Here is a 27,902-nt window from a genome sequence, read left to right on the forward strand (position 1 = left end):
GTAACTTTTGTGTAAACACACCCCAGTCTCTGTATTTGAAATCAGTCTCCTCTTTTCCCATTTATGAGTTTACAGAATAATAAAATGCAACCAAATCTGGCCAAGTTGACAAATGGAATTACAAGGAATTACAATATAGGTCATTGTTTCCTTATTTTCTTCAATAGTTTACAAACCAAACCAGTGAGCAAGTGTGGACATTTTTTTCTATTACAAAACCCAAAATAGTTCTGAAGAGATGGCTCAGTGGTAAGGAGCACTGGCTGCCCTTCCAAAGGACCTGGGTTCAATTCCCAGCACCTACGCGGCAGCTCACAACTTTCTGACTCCAGTTCCAGGGGATCTGACACCATCCCGCAGACTAACACACAGGCAACACACCAATGTACCTAAAATAAGAATAAATCATTAAAAATGTTAAAAAAAAGAAAAAAAAAAGAGCCAAAACCAAGCTAACAAACAAACAAAAACTGGAGTGATTTCTAGCCAGGCAGAAGATAAACTCAGCACTTAGCCAAAGCACTGACTCACATCACTTGCTAACCTAGGTCCCCCAAATCGCAGCAGTTTATCCTGCCTTCCCAGTTTGGGGCTCACAGGCTCTGAAAAGGACGACTTGTCCAGATTCTTTGGATGTAACTCATTTTTAAAGGGCCTGGAAGCATCCAGAGACTAGCAAAAGCTCTATGTCCTGAGAGAGGCCTGTGTTCTGTCTCAGAAAAGCTGCCCTGGCCACTCCCAAGTTTCCGCAGCACTCTGTCTTTGAAGAGCAACAGACGAGAGTCCCAGGGACCCACATCAAAGCCATTTTTCGAGCAGAGAACGATTAATCTTTGCTCTTGGCACCCTTTGGGGCTCTGTCTCTCTTTCTAATACTTTTTGTGTTTTGATCAGATAATATTGCCCCTGCAAAATCTGTCATCTTCCTGCCCAGGAAGGAATTGCCTGAAAAGAAAAAGGACACTGTGCTATCCCAGGCCAACAAAGAGCCACTGCTGATTCGGTGGGTATTTTTCAGAGGTTGGGGTAGGGGTAGACAGCTTGCCTGGGAGGATGGAACCAGCCACTGGAGCCGTTTCCAGCTTTGGAATTTAGAATTCTGCTCTTCCTGGGAACTCCAGGGCTGTCGGCCTTAGCAGTCCATCCGAGGGACGGAAAGCCAACAGACCCAGCTGCATGCTGAGGGTGCATTAAAAGCACAGCTCTTCCTCTTCCGCGTGCTACGCTGGGTCAGGCAACCACCTGACCCAATAAAATAAAATCTTCAAACAAGAACAAAATGACTGGAAAAAAATCTTGTTTTGTTGTTGTTTGTTTGTTTGTTTGTTTGTTTTCCCGAGACAGGATTTCTCTGTATACTCTTGGCTGTCCTGGACTCACTTTGTGGACCAGGCTGTCCTCGAACTCACAGAGATCCGCCTGCTTCTGCCTCCTGATGCTGGGATTTCAGGCGTGCGCCACAACGTCCGGCTTCAGTGCTTATTTTTTTTAAATTACATTGTGTGTGTGTGTGTGTGTGCGCGTGTGTGTGTGCGTGTGTGTGTGTATGTATACGTATACATGTGTGTGGAGGTCAGAACCACCTGTGGGAGCTGGTTCTCCTTTCACCTCGTGAATCCTAAGGCAGGTTTGACAACGGGGGTATGGGGGGGCCGGGGGCCGCGGGGGTGCGGGGAGGGGAGCGCTTTACCTGTTGAACCATCTCACCAGCCCTATTTTATTTTAAACTCCTGTTTGCCTGGAGCTTAAAATCTACTTCCGGAAGCAGAATCCAAAATGGAAGATTCCACCTCACAGCGGTCACGCAGGAAATGTAGCACAATATTAAACGTGCTGCTTCTGGTGTTGGTTCCGGATGACCTCCTCCAAGCGCTTGCTTCCTTCGCAGCGGAAGCGGCGGTGGGGGGGGGGAGGCGGGGGCTCTGTTTGGAGGCATTTGGAGATCTTTTGCCTGCACTGAGGACTAAACTGTTCTAAAATATGAGAAAAACCTGCACGGGCACTCAAAAGCTTGCGGCCAAACTCCCACGCTGTTTTCCAGGTAAGGGACGTTCATCTCTGTTCACTTTTAGTGGAATCACACATAGAATAGAAGGAAGAAAAAGTCTAACTTTGATGAGGGGACCTATTTCTAGAGGTATCTCAGAGAGCTCACCTTCTGTGCTAGTGTTTTCACTTATTGTAATAAAAACGCTTTATGTCAAGCTGTGGCAGCCCTGTTCATTAGAGAGGGCTCCTTTTCTCAAGGCAACGCTTACCTGTGAGCCCAGTCACTCACCTTTCAGTTTGGCCAAGCAGGAACAAAGCGAATGACCCAGTAATTATGAACATGAAGAAAAAAAAAAAGAAGTTTTGTTTCTTCGCGTCAAAACAACATTATCAGTCAGTACTGAGCTAGGCTCTGACGGGGGGGTGGGGGGGCCACACAAGTGCTGGACGCAGGAACCACAAGAGGCAACATGACTTCCCTGGCTCAAGATACTCCTGCCCCTCAGGGGTTCCGACCTGGCTGACAGGCTCAGGAGCGAGACCCACCGGCCGGCCCCAGCCTCGCAGGAAGGAGGGCAGTAGGAAGCCTTAGAACAGTGGCGGGCCCCACGCCAAGGATGGCTGTCATAGCTTTTCGCCTCAGGATTCCCAGGAGAACGCACTCAGCAACACGACCAGTAAAACTGCTTTCCCTCTCACCTCCCTGCGCATTTCCCCTCCGTTATCTCCATCCGCATCCCTTCCCTTACTGAGGCCTTGCCCTGGCGGGGGGGGGGGGAACTCAGCCACGGGCTAGCCTGGAAAATCTGAACCGTTTTCAGGAAACCGGAAGCTGTTCCCAGAAACAGAGTCCTAAAGGCACCAAACTGACTACTGTCTCCTAGGTACAAAGACACAAGAGTCTCATCTGAGTGACATTACCACTTAAAAACGGAATAGAACCTTGCCTCCCTGGCCGCAGCAGACAGAAGTTGCTAGAAATCCTCTGTCTGGGCTTCTTGAGTCACAGCTGGGGGAGGGGGAGGGGAAGGAGGAAGTCCTGACCTCTCTAGTGGCTGGTTGCATGGTTTAGGTATCCCTGTGACAACCTCCCTACCAGACCGGCCCCAGCCGGCTGGGTGAATCTGATGGAGGTGGTACTTACGTGTGCCTCAGTCTCCTCTGGCCTCTCATAGGCTGTTCAGAGACCTGATCAGGAGAGAGCTGTGGAAAATAGCTCCCTGCGGGGGTCAGGGGGGGTGGGTGGGGGGAAGCGGGACAACAAAGTTTCACACCTCAGCAGCTTTTAGCAAGAGAAATGTACTGGGGGCCTGAGCTCCCCAATTAAGTGCAGGGGATTTGGCTCCCTTTAAGGGCACTGAAAATATGAATCTGTGGCCAATGGCTCCCCTGACTTCTTCCTGCCCCACTGCCTTTGCCTTCCGGGCGTCATCTACTACAGACAAACTACATGGAAGTGGCAGCTACTTCTTCTTTCAGCTTCTCCATTGGTTTAAGAGGTCAGACCATTCAACTCATGCTTTTTGTGATATCATAAAAGTAACTGTTCTGTCTGTGGGGTTGTTATGCCCAAAGTTTGAAAGACTCCCCGAACAGACCACCCAAGAGCCGAGTCCCAATGCAATGGCAAGGAAGTCTTTAATGTAGGTTGGAACCCGGGCCACCCTCCAGTGCACTGACACAGCAGATGCAGGCAAGTGGCTTTGAGTCTCAAGTGAGAGGGGTTTTTATAGGTTTTAGACAGAGAAATGAGTTTTACCAGTATATGATTGGATGGCATTTGGGCAGAAAAGCTGCAAGTAGGGTGGCATTTTGTTGTTGGGTAATAGGTGTAGGGGCAAGTTGGCCTATAGAAAAGATTGGTTGAAGCCGTTATGGGGGCGTTAGGAACTTTGGCCTGGCTTCTCCTAATTGGTTGTTGCTATGTGCCAGACCACCTGCTGGTAAGCTTGACCAGCAGAGAGTATATTTGGACTTTCCCAAGGTGAGCTGATTGTGTTGCTAGGGAATATTTTTCTGTTTAGACCAGTTTGTGGTTTTTCTGGAAGGTGGGTTCAGCCGTTGGCTAGGTTTACCACAAAATGGAGTTTGTTTTTCAAAATGGAGTTTGTCTGGTCCTCACAATTTCATAATAGATCTCCGAGGACCATTCTAATACTGATATTCCATGATTTTATAATAGGGAGTTAAATTATGAAAGCCTGAGTATGGTGGCACAGGCCTTTAATCCAAGCACTCAGGAGGCAGAGGCAAGTAGATCTGAGTTCGAGTCCAACAAAACAAAGCAATTATTATGAAGGTTAATTAGGAATGGAAGCTATACCCTTCAATCAGCTAACATCTCTTATCTTTGGGGAGTGAGGTCACCCGTGGGCCACAGTTGTCTGGCATAAAACAGACGTATCAACAAGGCCTCGTAAAGCGATGGGAGAGCGTGCTTGACGGAGTACAAATCTGTACAGCAGACAGCAGGTCTCTGTTTCTGTGCAGTGCCAGGACTGAGCCTGGCGACCACAGAGGAGGGGCGGGGCGGGACGGGGCGGGACGGGGCGGGACGGGGCGGGACGGGGCGGGACGGGGCGGGACGGGGCGGGACGGGGCGGGACGGGGCGGGACGGGGCGGGACGGGGCGGGACGAGAAGGCTGGCTTTGTTTTCGCCCCGCCCCGCTCTAGATATCGCGAGAGGGCGGGCCGGGCTTGGCTTCGGCGTCCGCGTCGCTCCCGCGCTGGGGCACTAGGCCGGCGTCCTGCGCGGGCGGCGGGCTACAGTGCCGGCGGCGAAGGGCCGCCCGCCGCGCGGCGTCGCCTGTGGCGTTGCGGTCATTGTGTCGTGCCGGTGACGCCCGTAGTGGTTTCCGCGACAGCGGGTGCGGCTGCTTTAGGCCGGCTGGGCTCCGCGGCTGCCTGGAGGGTCTGTGCAGCTCCCATCTCTTCTCCTCCAGGATCCCACTCCAGCAGCGACCCTGAGCCGACAGCCGGAGCGACAGGCAATGGCGGCCTCGGCGGCCTCACACCGGCCCATCAAGGGAATCCTGAAGAACAAGACCTCTGCGGCTTCCCAGGTGGTGGCCTCGGCCGAACAGCCCCACCGGAGCGTCGAGGAGGAGCTGAGGTGAGAGGCGGGAGGCCGGCCCGGGAGCCGCTCCTTCGCGGCAGATGAGCGGTTGCCGGGAGCCGACCTCGGTCCTGCCCCTCCTCCGGCCGCGGGGTGGAGGGAGGCCGGAGGTGGCCGAGGCGGTGGCGTTTGTCGCGTTTTTTCTTAAGTACGTGTGCACACTTTAAACCTGGCTTTTGAACTTTGTGTCCTTGGGAACACTAAGGAATCAAATTGAAGTTATCAAAGCTTTAGCTGTTAGGCTTTTATTATCCCGCAACCTAAGCCAAGTTATACGAACTTCTTCAGCAAGACTTACTTTCTTGCCCTTAAATTTCAACCTAGGTTCAGGGTGACGAGATCAAAATAAAATAAAAATAAAAATAAAAAATCAACCACAAACCCCCACTAAGCATCTTAGCGCATTCGTCCTCTCAGTTCCTGGTTTGTCATTATCTCCGCACTAAGTGAAACCAAAATGTTAAGGTCACTGGTCTATATTTAGTGGAAAGTTATTATTGCTAAGTATTTTTTTGTACCTGCAAACTAGAGTTTTGGGTGCTTTCTAGCTTTGAGTCCTGTTCGGCATGTTTCAACTCAGAACACTTCAGAGAGAAGTAACTTCTGGAGATACTGACGGTAAGCATTGTGTGTGGTAGTAAATACCTGGAAACCACCCAAGGTCCATTAGTGAGAACTGGTGAAATATTAATTATGGTACATTTCTATAATGGAACAATATGCCAGCCCGAAAAGAGGGGGGGGGGGGCGAGGGAGGGGATATGTCTGGCTACAGAGAAAACTAACCAGGGTTCAGTGCTCAATTAAAAGAATGTTACAGTGTATAACTAACTAGCTAGTACCACAGAGTCAGACAGTAAGGGGGCTTGGAGATTGAGTTACTGAAAATATGAGAGCTCTTGCGTTTAGAAATAAGGCTTAAGAAAAGTTACTGGAGTTAGTAGTAGCACTAAACTGAGGATGCTGATGAACTCTTGGGCTATTGGAACTAGGACACTCCTATATTAAGGATTTCATTTAGAATTGTAAGAGTAACTAGCTGGAAACAAATTGATGGGGAAGTTGAAGAAAATCCCTAGTGTGAGTTGGACTTCATCTTGCAGACTAGGATGAGACAGCCCTGTCCAAGGACACCCCCACCCTCATTAGGGTGTGACTAACCTTACTTGACTCTTCTCCAACCTCTACTTGAAGTAAACTACTTTAAAGGGAAGTGACAGTGCTGTGGGTCTTGGGAAAAACGGAATGCCACAGTGTAACAATAGTGAGAGCAAGGTGATTGAAAAAAATGTAACTACTTGGCACAGCTTGAATATTAAGCAGCAGGAATGGGGTTCTCATTGACCAGTGAGCTTTTTTCCAATTACCAAGTGCCTTATTTTTCTGTGCCTTTAACCCCCATACATTCTCAGATTTGATGCATGGTAATCTAGATAGAGCATTATGGGTTAGCCTCCCCCAATGCCCATTAGATAAATGGCTTCTTCTGAAAGAGTTCCTGGCAGGGCAGATTCCCTTTAAAAGGATTTTATAAGCTAGTTGACTGATTGCCTTGACTGTAGTTGTAGCCCTAGTTATGCAGGCTCTACCAAACTCCTAAATGCACTGAAGTTCGTGATGTATGATTCCAGCTCATAGGAGATAAGCCTTTTCATAATCACCGTTAGAAGATGGTAAAGCAAAGAAATTATAGTAATAAAGCTATGTTGTTGTCACAGTTCATGCGGGCAGTGTTAATAGAGCTTCTTAACAGAAACGATAACATTGTAGATACATCTGAAACTAACTTTCGATGTTTGATTTCATTAAAATTAATACCCCAATCTGATATTTAAACACTAAAAATAAATGGTTCTTAGAGTTATGATATATCTAGGGCCCAGAAACATAAAGGTAGCATGCCAGTTTAACTTGAAATGTCAGAGCAGCATGTAACCAGATGGCCATCATATTAATGTGAAAACAGCCAGAGATCTAAGTTGATTGTTGTTACTCTAGTAAATAAGTTACTGCCCCGCAGATGCTAAGCATTGTTGTAGGCATTGAGTCCCGCAGCCCTAAAGAAAATAAGGGATTATGTTCTCCACAGCTTCTGGTCATACATTGTCATCATCTGATCATTACTTAACCTTGTTTTATGTGTTTCTACTTAAAAACACCTTATTTAATATATAGTGTTTATTCAATATCATTTAATTCACGACTGGCGGCACTCGTGCCTGGATGGAGTTTATCCACGGTCAGTTCACACCCTGGCCTTCTTCCACTTAGTGACACTGGGCAACACTTCACACTCAGGAGCCATTCACCAATAGAAACAGAGAAGTGCATGGTACTAAGCACACCACAAAGTGAGTACCTGTGGCTGGGATGTCGCTCAGTGATCAGATGCTTGCCTCACTGGGTCTGACCCCCAACATGGAAAGGGAGACTCATACTTGTATGAAGTATGACCAAAGCATGAGATGTACGTGTATCAAAAGGTCAATGAAACCTATTCTTTTGTACAAGGAGTTCAGTAATGTATGTTAGTAATTATAACAACAAAAAATCAAAGAACCCTTTTATAATATGAGAGCTGGAAGCAACAAGCAGAACCTTGCCATATTTGGCCGTAGCTGGCAACGTGTTCTCCATGGACAGTTTAACATTTTCCTACTGTCCTGATGTCTGTGAGCATCCACTGCACCACCTCAATATTGGTGTTTAGATTTTAGGTGCATTCCAGTAAGGAAATTCCCAAATAGAGAATCTGCAGATAAAAGTTACATGCCTTTATCCTATAAAATGCAATTGCTTCATCATTATCTCTCTCACCTGCCTCAGTTACTGAAAGATATTATCTTATATAGTAATAAATACCAAGAGGTGGTTTTCTTTGCGTAGCCCTGATTGAATTAATGCTGTCGAGGCCAGCCTGGTCTACAAAGCGAGTACAGGACAGCCAAGGCTACACAGAGAAACCCTGTCTCGAAAAACAAAACAAACAAAAAAACAAATTAATACTGTCAGTGGTTTCCTCGGGTCACATTTCTCGGGTGCTAGTTTTAGGGAATTAAAAATGACGTGGCAGGTGCGGGGTGTTGGTGGCACACGCCTTTAATCCCAGCACTCAAGAGGCAGGCAGATCACTGTGAGTTTGAGGCCAGCCTGGTCTACAAAGCGAGTCCAGGACAGCCAAGGATACACAGAGAAACCCTGCCTCGAAAAAAGTCCCCAAAAAACAAAAACAAAAATAGCATGGCAGTGGACGCCTTTAATCCCCAGCACTCACGAGGCAGAAGCAGGCGGATCTCTGAGTTAAAGGCCAGCCTGGTCTACAGAGTGAGTTCTAGGATAGCCAGAGCACCACAGAGAAACCCTAACTTGAAAACCCAAAAAAAAAAAAAAGGAGGCTCCACAAATCCACCTATTTAGGAAAGTTAAGTATAGCACATTGCAACATGGTGCCTATACTGCTCAACTGTTTTTGAAAACCACTGTCCTCTCCTGAGACTGTGTAATTCCCACTGTTTGAGGATGCCTCTAGTGCAGTTCACATGTCAGGAAGGCCTAACCTAGCATCTAGAGTGAGCGTATGTGCAGTTCATTGAAAACATCACTTTTTTGATTCTAAGATACTATCACCAGAAAAACAAACAAATTCTATGATTATAAAATGCTATTCATTTTAAGGTGTATTTTTCAGATACGAAGTGAAAATATTTGTTTACAGTTACTAAAAATATGTTAAATGTTACTAAATCCTGTTTAGGAAAGTTGTAGTTCCGTGTTTAATAAATCCTATCTACACTACTCATTGAATTTTATTAGTTCTGCCTGTCGATGAATTACGCATTTATATCTATCTTAATATAAGTTTTAAATGAGTTAAAATACTGAGTCTAGTACCCTACTCTTAACTGTCTTGATATAGAAATGCAGAAATCTCATTTTCATGCCTCTCAGGTGCTTTCACATAGTCTACTTCAGAGTTTGCTAGCCAGCACAATCCAGATTCTGTTGTAGTTGTAGATCAGGTAAATTCAACTTCCTAAAACTGTGCTTGAGAATGACAGTGGCCACACACATAACCTCAGCTCTTGGGAATTGGGGAAGTATGAGGAGTGAGAGTTCAGGGCCATCCTTAGCTACATATCCAGTTCACGGCCAGGCTAGGCTAGGTAAATCCCCACACCCAAAGGTGCTTAAATTCCGTTGATATCATTTTAAATAACTATGCACTAACATTGGCTACTCAAGTATGTGGAGTGTTAAACTCAAAGCTAATTAAAATAAAAAGGCTATTTCCTAAAGGATACCTTTTCGTTTAATTTCAATTGTGGTTTCAGGCTTCAAAGTCTTGAATCTTTACTAAAAAAAGACAACTGTTGAAATGTGAGATTAAAATTTAATATTTTAAAGCAAAACCTCGCTGGCCATTCTGAGCATTGCCGAAAGTATCAGATAAGCAAGGAGAAGCAACAGGAAGTCCTGGGAGCTCATTGAGATGGAAACATTGGAACTAACAATGAGATTCAAAGTGGCTTTTACAGGACAGGATTTAAACAGTCTTCAAAGCAGACATCCAGGGGGAGGGTGGAACAGATCATCCGGTGCCTTGGCTATCACTGCCGATAGTGCCATGTCCTTACGCCCCTATTTCTGTCTGTGGAATCTGCGACCTAGTAAATGTCATATAGTTCATGGGACTATTTTAGTTGAATTCAGGTTTGCCCCTTGGGTTTTATTACTCTGCCTCTAACATTAATTCTATTAAAATGTTAGGGATGTTACTTCCTACACCTATTGTCTCTATTGACAGTTTCGTCTCTTCATTCGCTTCCTACCTAAGAATTCTTAGCAATTTTTTGAGCCTGTTTTATGTTTTTAAAACCCTTATTTTCAAGATAATCTTTCTTGGATTTGAATTTGAACATTTCTAAGAAAGATTTCTTTTCCTCTTGATTTTGTACTGAGGAAGGTTAGTATAACTTTGAGTATGTAAGATTTTTTTTTAGATGGTTAGCCACTCTTATACACACACACAGATGCGTGTATGTGTGTGTGTGTGTGTGTGTGTGTGTGTGTGTAAGCACCTAACTTTTTTTTTTCTTTTTTCTTTTGTTTTCGAGACAGGGTTTCTCTGTGTAACAGTCCTGGCTGTCCTGGACTCACTCTGTAGACCAGGCTGGCCTCGAACTCACAGAGATCCGCCTGCCTCTGCCTCCTGAGTGCTGGGATTAAAGGCGTGCACCACCACACCTGGCACACCTAACTATTAAGATAGGACAGTGAGGTAGACTTTTATTTCAGCTGTTACTTTTTACTTCTGTAGGCTACTTCTGTGTGTCATAGCATAGTAGGGTTTGGAGTACCTAATATAAATTATGAAACTTTATTTTCAATATAGACACTAAAAGCTTTTCCCTCCTTTTTTAATTTCAGTAAAAAGTCTCAGAAGTGGGATGAAATGAACATCCTGGCAACATATCATCCAGCTGACAAAGACTATGGTTTGATGAAAATAGATGAGCCAAACACTCCTTACCACAAGTAATGTGACATGGACATCCTTTCTTTGTGCCTTTTGCGGTTCCATTTGTGTTGATACAACCTTCTAATCAACAGATTCTTTAAATGTTTTATGTTTCTTTCTAGAGTGCTAGGTAATGCTCTTCCAGAATACGTCTTTGCTAATAATGTATAACTTCATATTATTGCAGTAGTGAATATTTATTGCGCTTGGGTGGTTGTTAGCTGCTGGTACACACAAATTAGTGAGTTTTTCATTGCTGTTGTTTATGTGTATATAATGTGTGGAGGTGCCTGAGGAGACCATAAACCGAAGTCAGATCCCTTGGAGCTGGAGTAGAGGTGGTGGGAGCTGCGTGGTTGAGTGCTGACCAGTCCTGACTAACAGCAAGTGCCTTTGACTGCTGAGCCATCTCTCCAGCTCCAGGGTTTGTCTTCTTTGAAAGGAAGATGAGATTTGAGGGGTTTTGCTCCCCAAGTAGAAACCAGAGGCTTTCTTTGTATTTTCGTTTTGTCTGTTTTGTGTTTTGTTTTTTAAAGGAAAATAACATGGAAGACAGATAGCTTTGTGTTATTTTGGGTGATGCTTTAGTTCTGATACTATGATTTTGGGAATTTTGTCTCAGAATTACTTATTTTGAGATATGATCACACATTGTATTTTAGGCCGGCCTGGAATTCACTGTATAACTCAAACTGATCTTGAAGTCAAAATAGTCCTCTTGCATCAGCCTCTTGAGTGCTGAGGGCATGAGCCACCAGGTCCAGTTAGAATTTTTAAAAAAATGGTATGGCAGTATCCAAAAAGAGACAAAAATAATCCACTGATAAGTATTAAGAGACAATACAGATTCTAAATAGAACACTTAATATTATGGCTAAATCTGTAAGTCACATGGCTTTTTTTTCCGGTTCACAAATCTTTATTCACCAATGGAGTGATACTTTCACTTTTCCTGGTTACTGCCCCTCCTGTTGAGGGTTCCACTGAGCTCAGTATTATGGCAGGGGAAGGTCCTGGTGCCCCGGCACCTGGTTTGGAGAAGGAGCTTATCCTTCTCTTGGGGTTGCTGGTTTTTATTGTCCGGAACAATGCAGGGAGGAGGGACCACTGGCCATCAGCACTCAGAGCTCCATGATGTCCCCAGGTGGCGATGCTGGGTAGTAGGGACTTGGGGTATCCCCCAGCCTCAGCAGCATGAGTGCCTCAGTGATCAGGCTTCCAGGAGAGCACCACAGAAGTGGCTCTGGGCAGGGGCTCCTGAGTGGTGGCAGGGCTTGGGGAAAAGTCACAGAGGGACTGCAGTAGGGTGGTCATTATATAGGCTGAGTCTGGAGAAATGAGTGGCCGTGTTCTCCTCAGACAGGAGCTAGGCTGCCAGTCACTCCAGTGGTGGCCTGTGGGTCCCCACTTGGGGGGCCTTGCTCCAGGAGCTGTTGCAGGATCCACTTTTATTTTTTTTATAATTGTATTGACATGGTTTCATGTAACCCTGGCTAGCCTTGAATTTGCTATGTAGCTGAGGAAGATTTTGATTTTCTGACCCTCTGCCTCCATCTGTAGTCCTGGAACTACAGGACCAAGCCCAGTTGTGTGTTATCGGGGCTTTATGAATGTCGGGTGTGGGTTACATCAACAAAAGAGTGCTATCCTTTAAATTAATGGGATTTAGGGAGATGATGTGATGCTAAAACAGTACAAATACACATAAAAATGTAAAGTCCACGACAGAAATAGTGAAACAGATAATGAAACTAAATAGAAATGAAATTTGAGGAAAGGAATATGTGAAGAAATTTGTGCCCTTTTTTTCTCTTAATTATAGAATACACTTTAAAATATATCTCAAACCCTTAATCAAACGAGAATCCAAAGTCAGGATTTTCTTCCTTATTAAAGCTGGTAGCCACCCCTTCCTTCTCTGCGTTAGTGGAGCATAGCCGTCCTATCATAGCGCAGGTCAGACATGACTTAGGGGAAAGGGTTGGTTGGTTTGTTTGTTGTTGTCTTGATAACATTTAAAATGCAGTAAGTGTGAATGGTAGGGCTGCACAGAGAGCCTGGTCACTCTGTAACAGGCTCGTGTTTACATGGACTAGGCTAGACTAGAATCTTACCTTGTTTCAGTGTGCACAGTAGTTTACGTTCTTCTATAGATACACTCAGGTCATTTGTAACTAGAACTTTCTGTTGGACATTGGTACAAGTCAACAAATTATATTTCTTATATCCTACTCTACTTAAAATTTAAATGTTCAAAGTTTTTTTGTTTTTTTTTTCACATTTTCCTTGATTAAATGTATAAGCCAGCAGGGTTTTTTTTTAACATGTAGTTTTTTAAATATGCATAAAATTCCTACAGTGGCTTGCATAGTGCAGCTGTTTGTCTTTTGTTTGGTTTTGCTTTTTATTAAACTCTTTACAGCCTGAGTCCAGCCGCTCCTTCCTCTCCTCCTAGTCCTATCTTTACGTCCCATTCCTCCCTGCTTCTTCTCAGAAGGGGAGCCCCCCCCCTCCCCAAGGGATACCAACCAGTCCAGGCACCTCAAGTCACAGCAGGGTTAAGCACATCCTCTCCAAGCCTGCCTACTTTTATAGTACACGAGAGCAGAACTTTTGCTAGCTAACTTTTAAATCCTATTAATTAGGACTTTGGGGTGTGTATTCATTTGTTTTCTCATTGCTGTGACCAAATGTCTGGCCAAAAAAAAAAAAAGCTTGAGAGGAAGAATTTGTTTCTCTTGACTCATGGTTTCAAAGGTTCTCACCCCGTTCGCTGAGGGGATGTGTGATAGAAAGGTTTGTTTTGTGTTTTGGTTTTGGTTTTTTGTTTTGTTTTTTGGTTTTTTTTTGAGACGTTTCTCTGTGTAGCCTTGATTGACTGTTCTGGACTTGCTTTTGTAGACCAGGCTGACCTCTGCCTCCCAAATGCTGAGTTTTTAAAATATTTTTGTTTTGTGATTCCATATATATTTCAAATATATTCTTTCCCTTCTCTTAATTTCTTTCTGATCCTCTCACCTCCCTACTCACCAATTTCCTTTTTTCTTTCATAGATTTATTTGTATATCAGTTCTAAAAAAAAAAAAAAGGGAAAAAAAAGTGCCCAGCTCTTTCTCTGAAGTAGGAGAAAGAAACTTGCATGCAGTGGGCACTCCAGATTCTGTCACACTGAACAACAGGGCCATACTGTGTTCAGGCAGTAATCCTGCATTGGAAGCTCTTTGAGAGAGTTCCCACAAAGGAGTGGTTACTTGGCTGTTTCTGTGCATTTTTTAATCCAGTGAAGTTGGCAGTCAGAATTAACCACCAAAGGATCTAAGTTTATTTTTTCTAGTCTTAAGTCTATGTAGACCCTCCCTCCCTTCCTTCCTTCCTTCCTTCCTTCCTTCCTTCCTTCCTTTCTTAAAATTTATTTATTTATTATATATACAGTGTTCTGCCTACATGTAGCACCTGCAGGCCAGAAGAGGGTACCAGGTTTCATTATAGATGGTTGTGAGCCATCATGTGGTTGCTGGGAATTGAACTCCGGACTTTTAGAAGAAGAGCAGGCAGTGCTCTTAACCTCTGAGCCATCTCTCTAGCCCTCAACCATTTCTTTCTTAATGGTGATATATAAACACCAATTCTAACCAGCTCAACAGTCTCAGTGCCTCTTTGTAATTCCAGTAGTAACAAAGTTGAGGCCAGCTGGGCTGCATAGCAAGACAGTTCCCTTTCAAAATAATAAGACCAGAAAATGGGTTATTTTGCATTATTGTCCAGTTGCCTCATCAGATAGAAAAATTGACGTTTTTAGGGGTTCTTTTCCCTAGATAGTTTGAGTTTTCGGTAGTTTATTTTTCTTCTTCTTCTCCTCTTGTTAAGCTTTATTTTTGACTGCCGAGGATTGAACTGGGGCATTATGCATGTCTAGCAAGTACTGTACCACAGAGTTACATTCCCAGCCCAGTGCTATTGCATAGAAACTATTTTAAAGTTAAATTTCAAAGATGGCAACAAACCTCTCAATAATTATTTTTTTTAAAGATTAACTTAGTTGTTTTTTATACAATATTCTGCCCGTATGTATATCTGTGGGCCAGAAGAGGGCACCAGATCTCGTTATAGATGGTTGTGAGCCACCATGTGGTTTCTGGGAATTGAACTCAGGACCTCTGGAAGAACAGACTGTGCTCTTAACCTCTGAGCCATCTCTCCAGCCCATAAATTGTTATTTTAATTAAATAATAAAATTGTGTTTTCAATCTTGGTTTTCTAGCTATACAGTTTTAGTGTGTCAGTTTTGATAGTGTGCTTGTTGTTGCAGCATGATAGGCGATGATGAAGATGCCTACAGTGATTCGGAAGGCAGCGAAGTCTTGACTCCAGATCTCTTAGCTAAGAAGTAAGTATTAGTGCACTTCCTGTAGAGTGTGAATTGTACAAAGCCAAGACATTTCCTGTTGTTCTGCTTGTGTATTTGTAAATGAGAGTCTGTGCTTACCAAGGGCTGGGGGCTTACTGACAGTTAAACCCAGGGCTACATGTAAATACGTGATTACCACTGAGTATGAGTCTCAGCTCCTACGTAGATTTTTCATATCAAATATTATAGTCTTTATTGATTTCTCTCAATCTAGCCATGAGGTGGTTAGCAGTAAGGTGCTGCTTATTGGTCTCTACACCCATTCCTACTTTTTCTTTATCAGTTAATGATTGTTTGGGGGTATTTTTATGACTCAAGTTGAATGTGTCATTTCAAAAGTACACTTATCTTGACAGTTACTAATTTCTTCATAAATAATATTGTGTAGATTAGCTGCTGCTGAAGGCTCAGAGCCAAAGTATCGGACTCGGGAACAAGAAAGCAGTGAAGAGGAAGATAATGACCTTTCCCCTGAAGAGCGAGGTAGGTTATCCATTCAGCTACTTTTAGTGTGATGGCAGTAATTTCTGTTAAAATAAATGTATTTGGAAGATTGGAAAAATAATTTCATATTTGGGAAGTGGTGGGCAGGGAAAGAGAAAGCAATAGAAAATAGAATTTATAATTCAGATTCTCCATATGTGAGTTTCTTATATAATAGTATTTCCCCCATTAAAGTTGGAAGAAATACTGTCATATTCCAAGTATTTGCAAATATTCCTTTTGTATTTTTTTACTGCCTCATTAAAAGTAGACATTCAGTAAATACATAGACATCAATGATTTTAGCATCATTTATTATTTGAATGCTCTTCAAGTGGATAGATTACTTCATTGCTTGTGCCTTTTCTGTTTGAGGATAGTGATGCAGGGCTGGGGGTGTAGTTCAGTTGGTAGAGTCAACTATCTAGCGTTCACGGAGCTCTGAATTTGAGCCCCAGCGTCAAATAAAGTGTGTTTTTTGTAATTACAACCTAGAGAGGTGGAGGCAGAAAGATCAGACGTTTACCCTCATTCTTGGCTGTGTAGTACAAGGTCATCCTGAGCTACTTGAGACCCTGTGTCAAAGGGGAAAAAAGGAAATTGCCAGGTGGTGGTGGCACATGCCTTTAATCCCAGCACTCGGGAGGCAGAGGCAGGCGGATCACTGTGAGTTCGAGGCCAGCCTGCTGTACAAAGTGAGTCCAGGACAGCCAAGGCTAACACAGAGAAACCTTGTCTCGAAAAAACATCATCATCATCATCATCATCATCATCATCATGAAATAAATAAATAAAATCTGTATAGGTTTTGTGGAACACAGAGCAGTGATGTCTTAGAAGAGAAGCTCTCATTACAGGAGGTAAGAGGCTCTTGTGGTCCGGAGAGATATGTGCAGCTAAAGCATTACTGCCTACGTGTGGTTTTGTTTATGTGGAATACTGCTCATAATAGGAATTTTTAAAAAAGATTTATTTATGTGAATTATCTTCATGCCAGAAGAGGGCATCAGATCCAAGTATACATGGTTGTGAGCCACCATGTGGTTGCTGGGAATTGAATTCAGGACCTCTGGAAGAGCAGACAGTGTTCTTAACTGCTGAGTCATCTCTCCAGCCAAGGAATATGTTTTTCTTGCTGGGTTTTTTGTTTTGTTTTGTTTTTAATACTTTTTGAGCTATGTGAATGTGTTATCTTTTCAACATACAATTGGGTTGGAGAGATGACTATTGTTGAATTTATACTGCTTTTCCAGGGAACCTGAGTTCAGATGGGTCACAGTTGCTAATAACTCCAGCCTCAGGCACCTGTACTTACAGGTGTGTAGTGTGTACTCATGTCCTCACTCTATGGAGCAGACTGTCCTCGAACTCAAGAGATCCACTTGCCTCTGTCTCCAGAATGCTGGGATTAAAGACATGGTCCACCACTGCCTGGCTAAAAATAAATCTTTAAAAGAATATAAAAATACCCATTGTCCATTGGTATCTGCAGGTATTGAACCTGGAGACTCCACCAACAATGATTCAGAAATATTTAAGGGAAGAAAAATGAGCTATGTAAAAAGGATAGACTCGTTTTTCTTGTCATTTATTTCCTAACAGTATAGAATAGCAACTATTTACAAAGCATTTAACCAAGAAATGACAGAATTATAAATTATGGTTATTTTAAAATACTATACCATCATACATGAAAGATTTGAACATTTATAGATTGTGGTGCCCATAGGTGCCCAGGAGCCAATCCCTCAGGTACTGAGGGATGACTTATACATAGTTCTTCCATTCTCTTTATAAGAAAATAATCAAAATATGTAGTTCAATGGCAGAACAGTTGGGTAGCACTAGTAAAGCCTGTTTACCAGAATCTCAGGCCAAGCCCATTGTCAGCATTAGAGAGAATCTGACAACAGCACAAGGAGCCCTGAAGAGGGTTTCCAATAAGAATTGTTTCTAGGTTTTCCTACATTATTCTCCCAAAGCTTTTATCTCTTAAGGGTGGGGATTTTATTGATCTACTCTATGAGTTCTCATTAAGGGTAATCTATCCATCAATTTGTAGTTCCATGAGTCAACCTGTAGAGGGTGCCTTTTGACCTATTTATATAATTTTATGAAATAATTTCCTACTGGTAGAGTTACTAAGTTATAGATGTTTTTCACTTTAAATAAATAATTACATGTCAGGAAAGTATTTTGAATTTACAAAGGATCTGTTTGTTTTTTTGAGACAAGGTTTCACACAGTAGCCTAGGCTGGCCTTGAAGTTAGTGATTCCCTGCCTGATCCTCACCAGTACTGGCCTTAGAGCTGACAATAATACTATTTTTTAAGCACATAGTTGCTATTTTTGTATAAGTGTGTAGGCATTGAGCCAGCATATGAGAAAGTTAGAGGACAGATAACAGGAGTCAGTTCTTCACCATGTGAAATCTGGGATTGAACTCAGGTCATTAGGTTTGGCAGCAAGCACCTTCACCCGCTAAGCCATTTAACCAGCCCAGATATTCCTTCTTCTTTCTTCTTGTTGTTGTGGGATATTTTGTTTGTTATTTGTTTTGTTTGGAGACAGGGTCTCTCTAGGTAGCTCTGGTTGTCTGGAACTCACTCTGTAGACCAGGCTGGCCTCAAACTCTCAGAGATCTACATACCTCTGCTTCCTGAGTGCTGGTACTAAAGGTGTTCACAACTATGCCTGTCTAACCCAGATATTCTTAAGAAGAGGAATCTAATGTATAGCACAGTAATTAAAATTATTAGCTGTGGAGTCTGAGAAATACATTTGTGCTCTAAGTCCGATACTTGTTTAAGTTGCCTAATTTCACAGAGCCTCTAGTTTTTATTTTCTAAATTGGGAAATGTTTGTTTGTTTCTGGGTTTGGCTACGCAAACCTGTGGTATTAATGACTCAAGAGGCTGGGGCATTATGATCTATTGGAGTCCTCAAGTTCAGGGCCAGCCTGGGAAGTTTAGTGAGACACCACCACCCCATCTCAAACAAACAGACTTTAAGCTATTGGTGAAATGAGGTATTTAAAGCACTTAGCACTGGTCATGTTGTATTCTAATTGGCAGTAAATACTAACTTTTTATAATAGTTCATAATATATAAATATGCTTTTTGCATTATGTTGCTCTACTGTGTAGAACTGCAAAATGAATGGTAATAATGAAAAGAGCATTAAGGGATTGGGAATATGACTCAGTTGCTATAACCCTTGCCTAGCATTCAAGAAGCCCTGATTCCATCCCTAGCACTGCATAAGGGGGCTGGTGCCACGTGCCTGTAAGCCCAGTGCTAGGGAGATAAAGACGATCAGAAGCTCAGGGTCATCTTTGGCTTCCTCGTGTATTTGAGGCCAGCCTGGGATGTGTAAAACCTGTTTAAAAAACAAAACAAAACAACAACAAAAAACAATATGGAAACCATTTATGTCAGCTTTCTGAGAAATGAGATTTCATCGTGCGTGCGTGCGTGTAGGCTGTGGCTGTTTTTAGGGAGGATGTTGCTCCTTGAGAGTGTGCATGCATGTGTGTGTGTACCATGTGTGTGCCTGGTACCAAAAGAAGGCATGAATCTCCTGAAAATGGATTATAGTCATTTCTGAGCACTATGTGGGTGCTGGGCCCTGACTCTTGATCCTCTGCAAGAATAGCAAATGCTTAAACAACAAAATGTCTGTCCAGCCCCTGTACAGATTTTCAGATTATATAACTTAGAATATTTAACAAAAAAATACTGAATATAAACTCCTGAGAATAAGAATTGAAATTGAACCTATAAGCATTGTGGAAGCTGGGAGTGGTAGTGCACATTTAATGCCAGCACTAGGGAGGCAGGAGCAGACTGATCACTGTGAGTTCAAGGCCTTGCTGCTCTACATAGAGACTTCCAGGACAGCCAGGGCCACATAGTGAGACCCTGTCTGGAAAAACCAAACCAAATAGCATTGTGAACTGTATGTTACTGTTCATTCCAACAAAGATTAAGAATGTTAGGCTAAGTGTGTCGATCACTGATCAGGCTGTTTGCCTAATATACCTGAGACCAAGGTTCAGTCCTCAGAACTACAAAAAGAGAAGGAGCAATTTTATTTTTAGTGTGAGTCTGAGAGAGTAGGCTACTCATATTGTATGGGTAAGTATGACAACTACTTTAGGCATTTAAAAGTGCTACCAGGTCCTACTCAGTATACATATACATATGAAAAAAGAAAAATAACACAAAACACTACTTACCTTTAGTTTATGTAATTATTAAAATTTATACTATTATTTCATCTTTTAAAATATTTTATGGTATATATAAAGTAATGTGCACTTGTAAAACATTTATATTGAGAAAATATATAAACTCTGTCTGTATAAATTATATCATTAAAACATTGACAAAATAGGAGAAACCAGAAACCTTTGGCTCAGAATAGATAATTATATCTCACTACCTTGAAACCAAACCTTTTACAAAGTTGATCACTGAGTCTATCGTAGATAAACTTGGATATATGGTCATGTTAACAAAATAGTAAGTGTGGAAACAAATTATACCATAACATGTGACTCATTTTTATAAAAATACATTTTTAGAAAAAGGTTATCTAAGAAATGTTAATAATCTCTGGATGTCTTTGCCTTGTTCTCTTGTGTCTGAGGATCATGCATACTAGGCACAGAATCCAACCACCTCTGTCTCCCATTCCTGAGTGAGGAAATTGGAAGTGTTTTAACATTTCTATTACCAATATATCTTACTTTGATGAGTAAAGATGTGGGTGGATATTAGCTTTACCTTCACATCTGTATAGTTAAATATGTCGTTAAAAAGTTAAAAATAGCTGGGCATGGTGACTCACACCTTTAATCCTAGCACTCGGGAGGCAGAGGCAGGTGGATCCCTGTGAGTTCAAGGCCAGGCTGGTCTTATAAAGTGAGTCCAGGACAGCCAAGGCTAACATGGAGAAACCCTGTCTCTAAAAACAAACAAAAAAGTTAATCACAGATACCCTGGTACATGTCTGTGTACCATGCTACTAAGACCGCTGAGATAAGTAGAGAAAAAGAAAACCTGACTGATAAGATCTTGGTAATAATATAACTATAACACTTAAGGGAGGGAATTAGGGTACACTAAGAAAGGACTTTGGATATCCTTATTCTGCTGATGGCTGTGCTATTTTGTAGTTAAAGTCATCAATAAAGCAAGGATGATGAAATTTTAATTATTTTTATTGACAGCTTTATCTTATTCATCTTAAAGTTATTTTTATTTGTGAGTGTTTGCCTACATTATTTGTATATGTTCTACATGTGTGCCTGGTGCCCAAAGAGGCCAGAAGAGGGCACTCAATCCCCCTGGGTCTGTGAAGTTGCTGGTGGTTATGAGTTTGCATGTGGGTGCTGGGAACTGAACCTAGATCTCTGCAGAAGCAGCAAGTGCTCTCAACCACTGAGCTACTGAGCTGTCTCTCCAGCCCCATTTATTTATTTATTTATTTATTTATTTATTTATTTATTTTATGTTATGTTTCAGTGTAAGTATATGCATGTAGCTTGTACAGGGTGCTTGGTTTTTTTATATGAGTGCTTGGGTTCAAATCTTAGAATCATTTCTCTATTTCTTCATGAATAGTTTAATGAAGTTCTCTTTTTAAATTTCTGAGTGCTCTGTCTGCATGTACACCTGCAGGCCAGAAGAGGGCATCAGATAGTCATGAGCCACCATATGGTTGTGGGAGTTGAACTCAGGACCTCTGGAAGAGCAGCTACTGCTCTTAACCCCTGAGCCATCTCTTCAACCCTCAATGAAGTTCTTTTAGTAAAATATGGCAGTTGTGTTAAATTGCCACTAATTATGTTTTTGAACTAGTGACAGTTTTTTTTAAACAGATAAGCATTTTTTTTTAAAGGAAATATTTTCTTGAAGTAGAAGTCATAATCAAGCCTGGTATGTGCCTATTTAAGTCATTTGCACGATTTATTCTGTGCTCAATTGTGTATGCATGGTCAAATGGAGGGTGCAGGGGACAGCCCCCAGGAAATGATCTCTCCCTGTACCACGTGGGCCAGATGAGCTGTCTCGCCAGCCCTGGTGCATTCCTATAACATTAAGTAGCATTTAGGAGGCAGGAGAATTAGGAGATGTAGGTAACTCTGTGCTGCATAGAGAAACCTGGGGTAGGGGGGGGCACGGGTAGGAGTGCATGGAAATGAAAATACTAGCATTGCTCTTAATTCTTGACCCAGAATTAACCACTATCAATTGTTGGATCTTTTTCGTAATGTGTGTATATGTCTGCAGGCTTTGTGCATTCTTCATTCATAAGATTATAGTTTGCCTTTTGCCTCTCATTCAATGCTTGCTGGAACATTTTCTAATAGCTTTGTCCATTCCTAGTCATCGATTGAGGTGTATACTTGAGTCATTTAATAAAGAACTAGCAACATGTTTATAAGGTTAATATTTTAGATTTTGTAGCCTGAATCATCTTATTACAAACTACCTGACTCTGCCATTGAGCACAAAAACAGCCTTCAACTGACAGAAACATTTAAATGAGTGTAACAGTATTGCACTGACAGAATAGGCCTGGACCAGTCTGTCTCCCAGCCAACTCCTAAGCTGACAGTACACTTTAAAATCTTTTCTAGAGAAGAAACGGCAGTTTGAAATGAAAAGGAAGCTTCACTACAACGAAGGACTGAATATTAAGTTAGCTAGACAGTTAATTTCAAAAGACCTACATGATGATGACGAAGATGAAGAAATGTCAGAGACCACAGATGGAGACAGCATGAATATCGAAGAGTCAAATCAAGGTCAGATGCCTTAAAAGTATCATTGGCACTGTGGACTGTGCTTCCCTGTGCCTACAATAGTGCGCTGCATTTTGCTTAAACGTATGGAAGATCCCTCAGGACATCTTGCTGATTTGCTTTATTGTGTATATCAGTGTTCCTATAATTTCAATCCTTTTGACCAATTTAAAAATAAATTTTATTTCTAAAGTTAATTTAATAAGATTATATATTATGTGGGTTGTTTTTGTTTGTTTGGTTTGGTTTGGTTTCTTTCCTTATCTATTACTTGGTTTTAAATAAGGATATTTGGTTTGACTATATGAAGTCATATTTTATTGTTGTTTTGCAGTGAAAATTGAACCAGGGCCTCACAACATACTATTAAAACTTAAAGAAAGCAGGGGTTTTTTGTTGTGTTTTGTTTTCTGTTGAGGAGTGTTGTCTGTGGGACTTTATGTGGGTGAGATGGTCTTATACTGTATCAGAGGCCTTACACTGAAATCACAGCAGTTCTGTCTCAGCCTCTCAGGGACTGACAATCACTAACCACCATGTCTTAAAGCAAAACCCATGTTTTTTTAATATGGAAGCTTTGTTCTGACATTTCCTTTACTATACTGACAATTATTTTGATTTCCATTCTTTCTTTTTTAATTTAAATTGAGATAAAGCCAAGCTGTGCAGCCCACATGAACTTCACCTCCCTCAGCCCAAGTGCTGGGGTTACAGGTGTCCACTATCACATGCAACCCCTCTCTCCCTCTCCCTCTCCCTCCCCCCTCCTCCCTCTCTCTCTCTCTCTCTCTCTTTCCTTTTAAGTCTTAGACAACTAGTTTTTGCAGCCTAGCAATTAGAAATCGTAGGAAATATGTTTTATTTAATTTGTTTTTGAGGTACACAATCAAACCCAGGGCCTTGTATATATCTACCACTAAAGTATATAACCCCACACCTATTTTTGATCAGCTATTATCCTGTTTAGCAAAAGTGAGCCAGGCATGATAGTACACATCTATAATCTAGCACTAGCCTTGGCTCAAGAATTACTGTGAGTTCAGGCCTGAAAATGCAGGGGTTGCCCTACCTCACTAATGAGATGGCGTGTGTAGTCACAGCCTGTGGTTTGTGTTTGTATGCTGGTATCCTCTGTGGCAGTGTATTTATCTGTGGGGCCTAAACTGGCTCAAGTAAATAGTTGTTATATTTTCACGTGTACTGTGAAGCAGGAGTAATCCTGTGGTAGATGGTAAATGACTATCTCATTTAGTGTCCGGATCACATTATGTCACTTGAACAAACATCACCCTAGTAATTGTTAAATCTTTCTCTTCCTGTAACTATTTTTAATTGATCAAAAATAGGCACTGGGCATACTTCAGTGCATAAGCTGTCTCCTAAGTGCCCTGAAGTCTTTGTTTCCCACCTCCACTCCCAACTATCTAAGGAACTTCTCATCAGCTTCATTCAGATTTTCACTTTAGCTGTCAGCTCTCAGTGTGTGGTAACACTCCTCATTTGCTGCTGAAATTTTTTACCCAACTCAACACAATGATTAAGAATAAAGGAAAAATCAGCATCTCTTTTTCACTTTCTTTCTTCATTTCTTCCCCCCCCCCCATAGGTTTTCTTTTTTCAAAAACATTTTAAATTTGTTCTTTGACAATTTTACATATATTTTGGTCTTACCCACTCCCCAAGTTTTCCTTCTAACTCCTCCCAACTTAATGTTCTCTCAACCCAGTCAATCCAGTCAGTGCTGCCTGCACGTGCATAGGTGTAGGCCCATCCACTGGAGCATGGGCTTATCAGGGCGTACATCTCTGAAGAAAACTGACTATCCCCAGCAGCCAGCAGCTACCAATAACTCCTCTGCTAGGGGTTGGGTGCGAGGTCTTGTGATGCCCCTCCTTCATCCATACTGGGATTTGACTGCCTTATCTTGTGCAGACAACCATAGCTACTCTGCGTTCCTGAGTAGAATGGCCTTTGTCATATCTAGAAGACACTATGTCACAGCAGTCCTCCCCAGCTTCCATGTACCCTGAGACATGAGCAGTCCTCATTTGTGGCTGAGCACCCATGGTCGTTTACTGTCTTCACTTTGACCTGTTGTGAGTCTCCATATTAAGCAGTTTCTACTGTATAAAGAAGTTCTCTGATGAGGGATGAGGGCTACACTAATCTGTGCCTATTATCTAATAATTATAATAATTATTATCTAATAATCTCTGCTTATTAGAGATTAAACTTCATAGACTATATATAAATGTGTTTTCCCAGATAAGTATAGTAGAGTATAAAATGTGTTAGCTCTATCCCTGAGTCTTCTGAAGTGGAAATTAAAGTAACCCTCGAATAGTAGAACTTTCATAGCATCTTAAACGTGCACAAGGATGCAGCACGCTGTACAATGAGACTAAGTTAGACAAGTTTCGTATCTTCAACTCTTTGCATCTTAACCCTTCTTAACCAAACTTCAAAGACTCCATGTTTTGCAAAATTTACTACTTTTAAAACATTGGCAAGTTCCTTCATCTTCCCTCCCCTTCCTCTTTTCCCTCTTCTCCCTTCTTTTTGCTTCATTCCTCTGTGTATTTCTGTTTCCATACATAGAGAAGTGAACTTGTTTGCTATCAGGTAGTTGGATCTATAACACTTAACTTTCCTTCTGTGATTTCTTACAATGTCCATTTTGAAACCTATTTGCCCTGTCTCTACATAGATATTTCTACTTTTAGAATATTTAATGGTATTTCTAGGTTTTTTAAAATCAGTCTAGTTTTGCCTACATGTTACTGTTAATTTAATGGTATGTTCTAATAATGCTTATTATTAGGCTTATAATTATTATGGTGCTATTATTTATGCACTTTCACAATCAATAAAGAAACACCTGACATATTTTATAATAGCCTTACTTCACCTGGGCCATGGCACATATCACCTCCTAAGTTACCTTCCATTATCTCCCAGCCTCCACCCCGTGCCATCTGCTTCTAATAATTTCTATCTGGGCTGCCTCCCATCCTTAATCCCAAAGTACTTGCTAAGGTTGTTCATCTGGGCCATTTCTTTCCATGTAGAACTTCAGAGTTCCTCCTCTGGGCCTATGTGGGTCTTTTTATCCCTTGGCTATCCTCCTCCTTATTCCTCCTCCCTTCCTGTCTGCCTCTCCTTCCCCCAAGATCCTCTCTGTCCCAAAAGCCTTCAAACCTTCGCCACCTTCCTCCAGTCCTGCCCAGATATCAGCTTTCTTTCTTAGTCAAAACAGGGAGACAAGGTTAAGTAATACTTGGAGGGTACCTGACAGTCTGTGGTAAGAATCTCGAGGACAAGCAATTAACAAATACGAAGCACCAGACCCTACTCCAACACCTCCATGAAACACATTTTACTGATTTATTACAGCTTTTATATTTGCTTACTACCCATGCCAGGGAAAGAGTTTAAATTTTGGCAGTTAATTTCCAAGTTGGTCGTAGTTGGGTAATACCTGAGGAAACCCAGGACTGCCAAGGCTACACAGAGAAACCCTGTCTCGAAACAACAACATACCTGAGGAAACAACCTAAGAAGAGGACTAGGGCTGTGGGACTCAGAGTTTCCAAGGTTTCAGCCCACGTACGCTTGGCTCCATCACTGTGGGCCTATGGTGAGGCAGAGTTCATGCTGGTGACCATGGAGGAGAAGGGCATGGTATAGCCACCAGGAAAGTGTCTGGTCTTTTAGCTTAAGCTCCACCTCCCTAAGCATCTAGTGCCTTTCAGAGTAGACTGAAGCCCTCAGCACATGAGCCTGTGGGCATTTCACAGTCAGACGATAACTGCAGATGACACTGACTTTGCCCTTTTATCTTTACAGGATCTACTGCAAGTGACCATCTGCAACACAAATCACAAAGTTCATAAAAGAAATGTGTTCAGCAGCGCAGTCGTTTGTCAAATACAAACCTTGTTCCTATACTACACTGCTTCTTGTTCTCTACAATTCGTGACTTACATACCAAAATACACACCAGTTATATATTGCCAAGAATTAAGTGGTAACTCTAGAGACTGAGTAGATGGAAAATGCCTAATTATGCATATATTCTTGTGCCTCATACTTCACCACAAATACAGTGTAATGTCATTAGTCCAAAACTGCTTTACTTTTGTAAGAACACTGGTTAATTTGTATATTATATAGCTTTTTATGCTTTAGAGATTAAATAATGTCATTGGGGGAAACTAATTTATTTTTGTCACTTCTAGATGGTGGTACCTCTTATAAAATGTTTGGGGGGGTAGTTTGATGTTTTTCTTTTAATCAAAAGCCTATATATACAGTGGGATATATAGATGGATAAATATTTAGGCTGAGAGATATTTTTTAACATTTATCTTTAGCTTATTTGGGCTAATTGAGAAGGCGTCTAAGAGTTAATGTTCATTTTCTGCTCTGACCTTTAAAATTCCTGTTGCTTTTCCTTGTGCTCAAAAGGAAAAGGAATGACTTTTTTTTTCTAATCCAAACTGGTTTCCCCCATTCCCACCCACACTCAAATAAATTACCAGGTTAAAGTTGCCCTGACATCTGCACTGCTTGCTTTAGTACCCTGGGCAGACTTCAGAGGAGGTTCCTAGTACCATGTGCTGTCTCTGCATTCCCTTTATTTATATGCCTGTCTTAACCGCTTATTTCCTACTCCCTCTGCCTGTTCACATATAGTTGTAAAGATCGTATTGCAGGACGGCAGAGGCTGTTGGACGTTAGGAACTCCTCTTGCATATTCTGTCATTTGGTACTGAATGTATGAATTCTCACTTTGACACTTGCTAGGTGTAATACATGAAGGAACTAGATCTAGTAGCCATAGAATGGCAGGAAGGGCAGCTAAGCAGCTTGATTTCTATACTCCAGTGATAATAATAGTTCATTTGACTTTAGACCTTAGAAAACAATTAACTGAGGCTTTTTTGCACAAGGAAAACATTGTATGTAATCAGAATGTGATTGTTCCTGAATGTCCTGACAGAACATTTTTAAATTTAAAGATGTTGAAGAGTCCCTGCTATAAGGGAATATGGTAATGCACACTATGACAGATGAACTTGATTCCTTCAACATGGTAGAAATTATTTGGATTTTTCCCCCCTGAAATGAAGTGTAGTTCTGTGTGTCTTAGTTTAGTGATGGTTTCTTTTGTAGTCATTTATTTGTATTGTAAGTTTTTGGTAGCACCAAATGAATCTGTTATATGACAGACTTTTAAAATAACTTCTGTATATTATATATATATATATATAAAATGGCTTTTATTGAACAGCTATCTTCCACTTTAAATTTATGGAACTATCATGATGTCAAAATAAAGTGGGAAGAGTCCTTGCTGTTAGAAGAATATGTTTGTTTTGAATGTCCTTTTTTAATGGGATTTAACCGGAGTAGTTCTGAAATGTTTGTGCAGTATTTTAACCAGACATTTTAGCCAATGAACACTGTTTTACACAATAAGCCATGTATACCTCATCTTTGTAAACTAAGCCTGTTTGTGGAATGTGGAAATTCAGTCTGTATATATGTATGTGAATATGTTCATGTCCCCAGA

The 27,902-nt window shown here is 41.7% G+C and overlaps 1 protein-coding gene and 1 pseudogene across 2 annotated transcripts; one reads left to right on the forward strand and one right to left on the reverse strand.

The window, feature by feature from the left end:
- Positions 1–3,546: 3,546 nt before the first annotated feature.
- On the forward strand, positions 3,547–27,902 carry PPP1R2 (protein phosphatase 1 regulatory inhibitor subunit 2). The gene is made up of 7 exons (XM_084801719.1): positions 3,547–3,682; positions 4,933–5,102; positions 10,533–10,640; positions 14,933–15,010; positions 15,420–15,514; positions 22,163–22,330; positions 26,174–27,902. The coding sequence occupies exons 1-7, from the start codon at positions 3,677–3,679 to the stop codon at positions 26,218–26,220; spliced, it is 672 nt and encodes a 223-aa protein (XP_084657845.1). The 5' UTR covers positions 3,547–3,676; the 3' UTR covers positions 26,221–27,902.
- Positions 10,647–12,992, reverse strand: LOC311608819 (host cell factor C1 regulator 1-like; annotated as a pseudogene). The gene is made up of 2 exons: positions 12,981–12,992; positions 10,647–12,068 (listed from the first exon to the last, which is right to left on the reverse strand). The product of its transcript is annotated as a host cell factor C1 regulator 1-like (transcript).

This window comes from Acomys minous (assembly GCF_964271855.1).
Source record: "Acomys minous genome assembly, chromosome: 11".
NCBI classification, from domain to species: Eukaryota; Metazoa; Chordata; class Mammalia; order Rodentia; family Muridae; genus Acomys; species Acomys minous.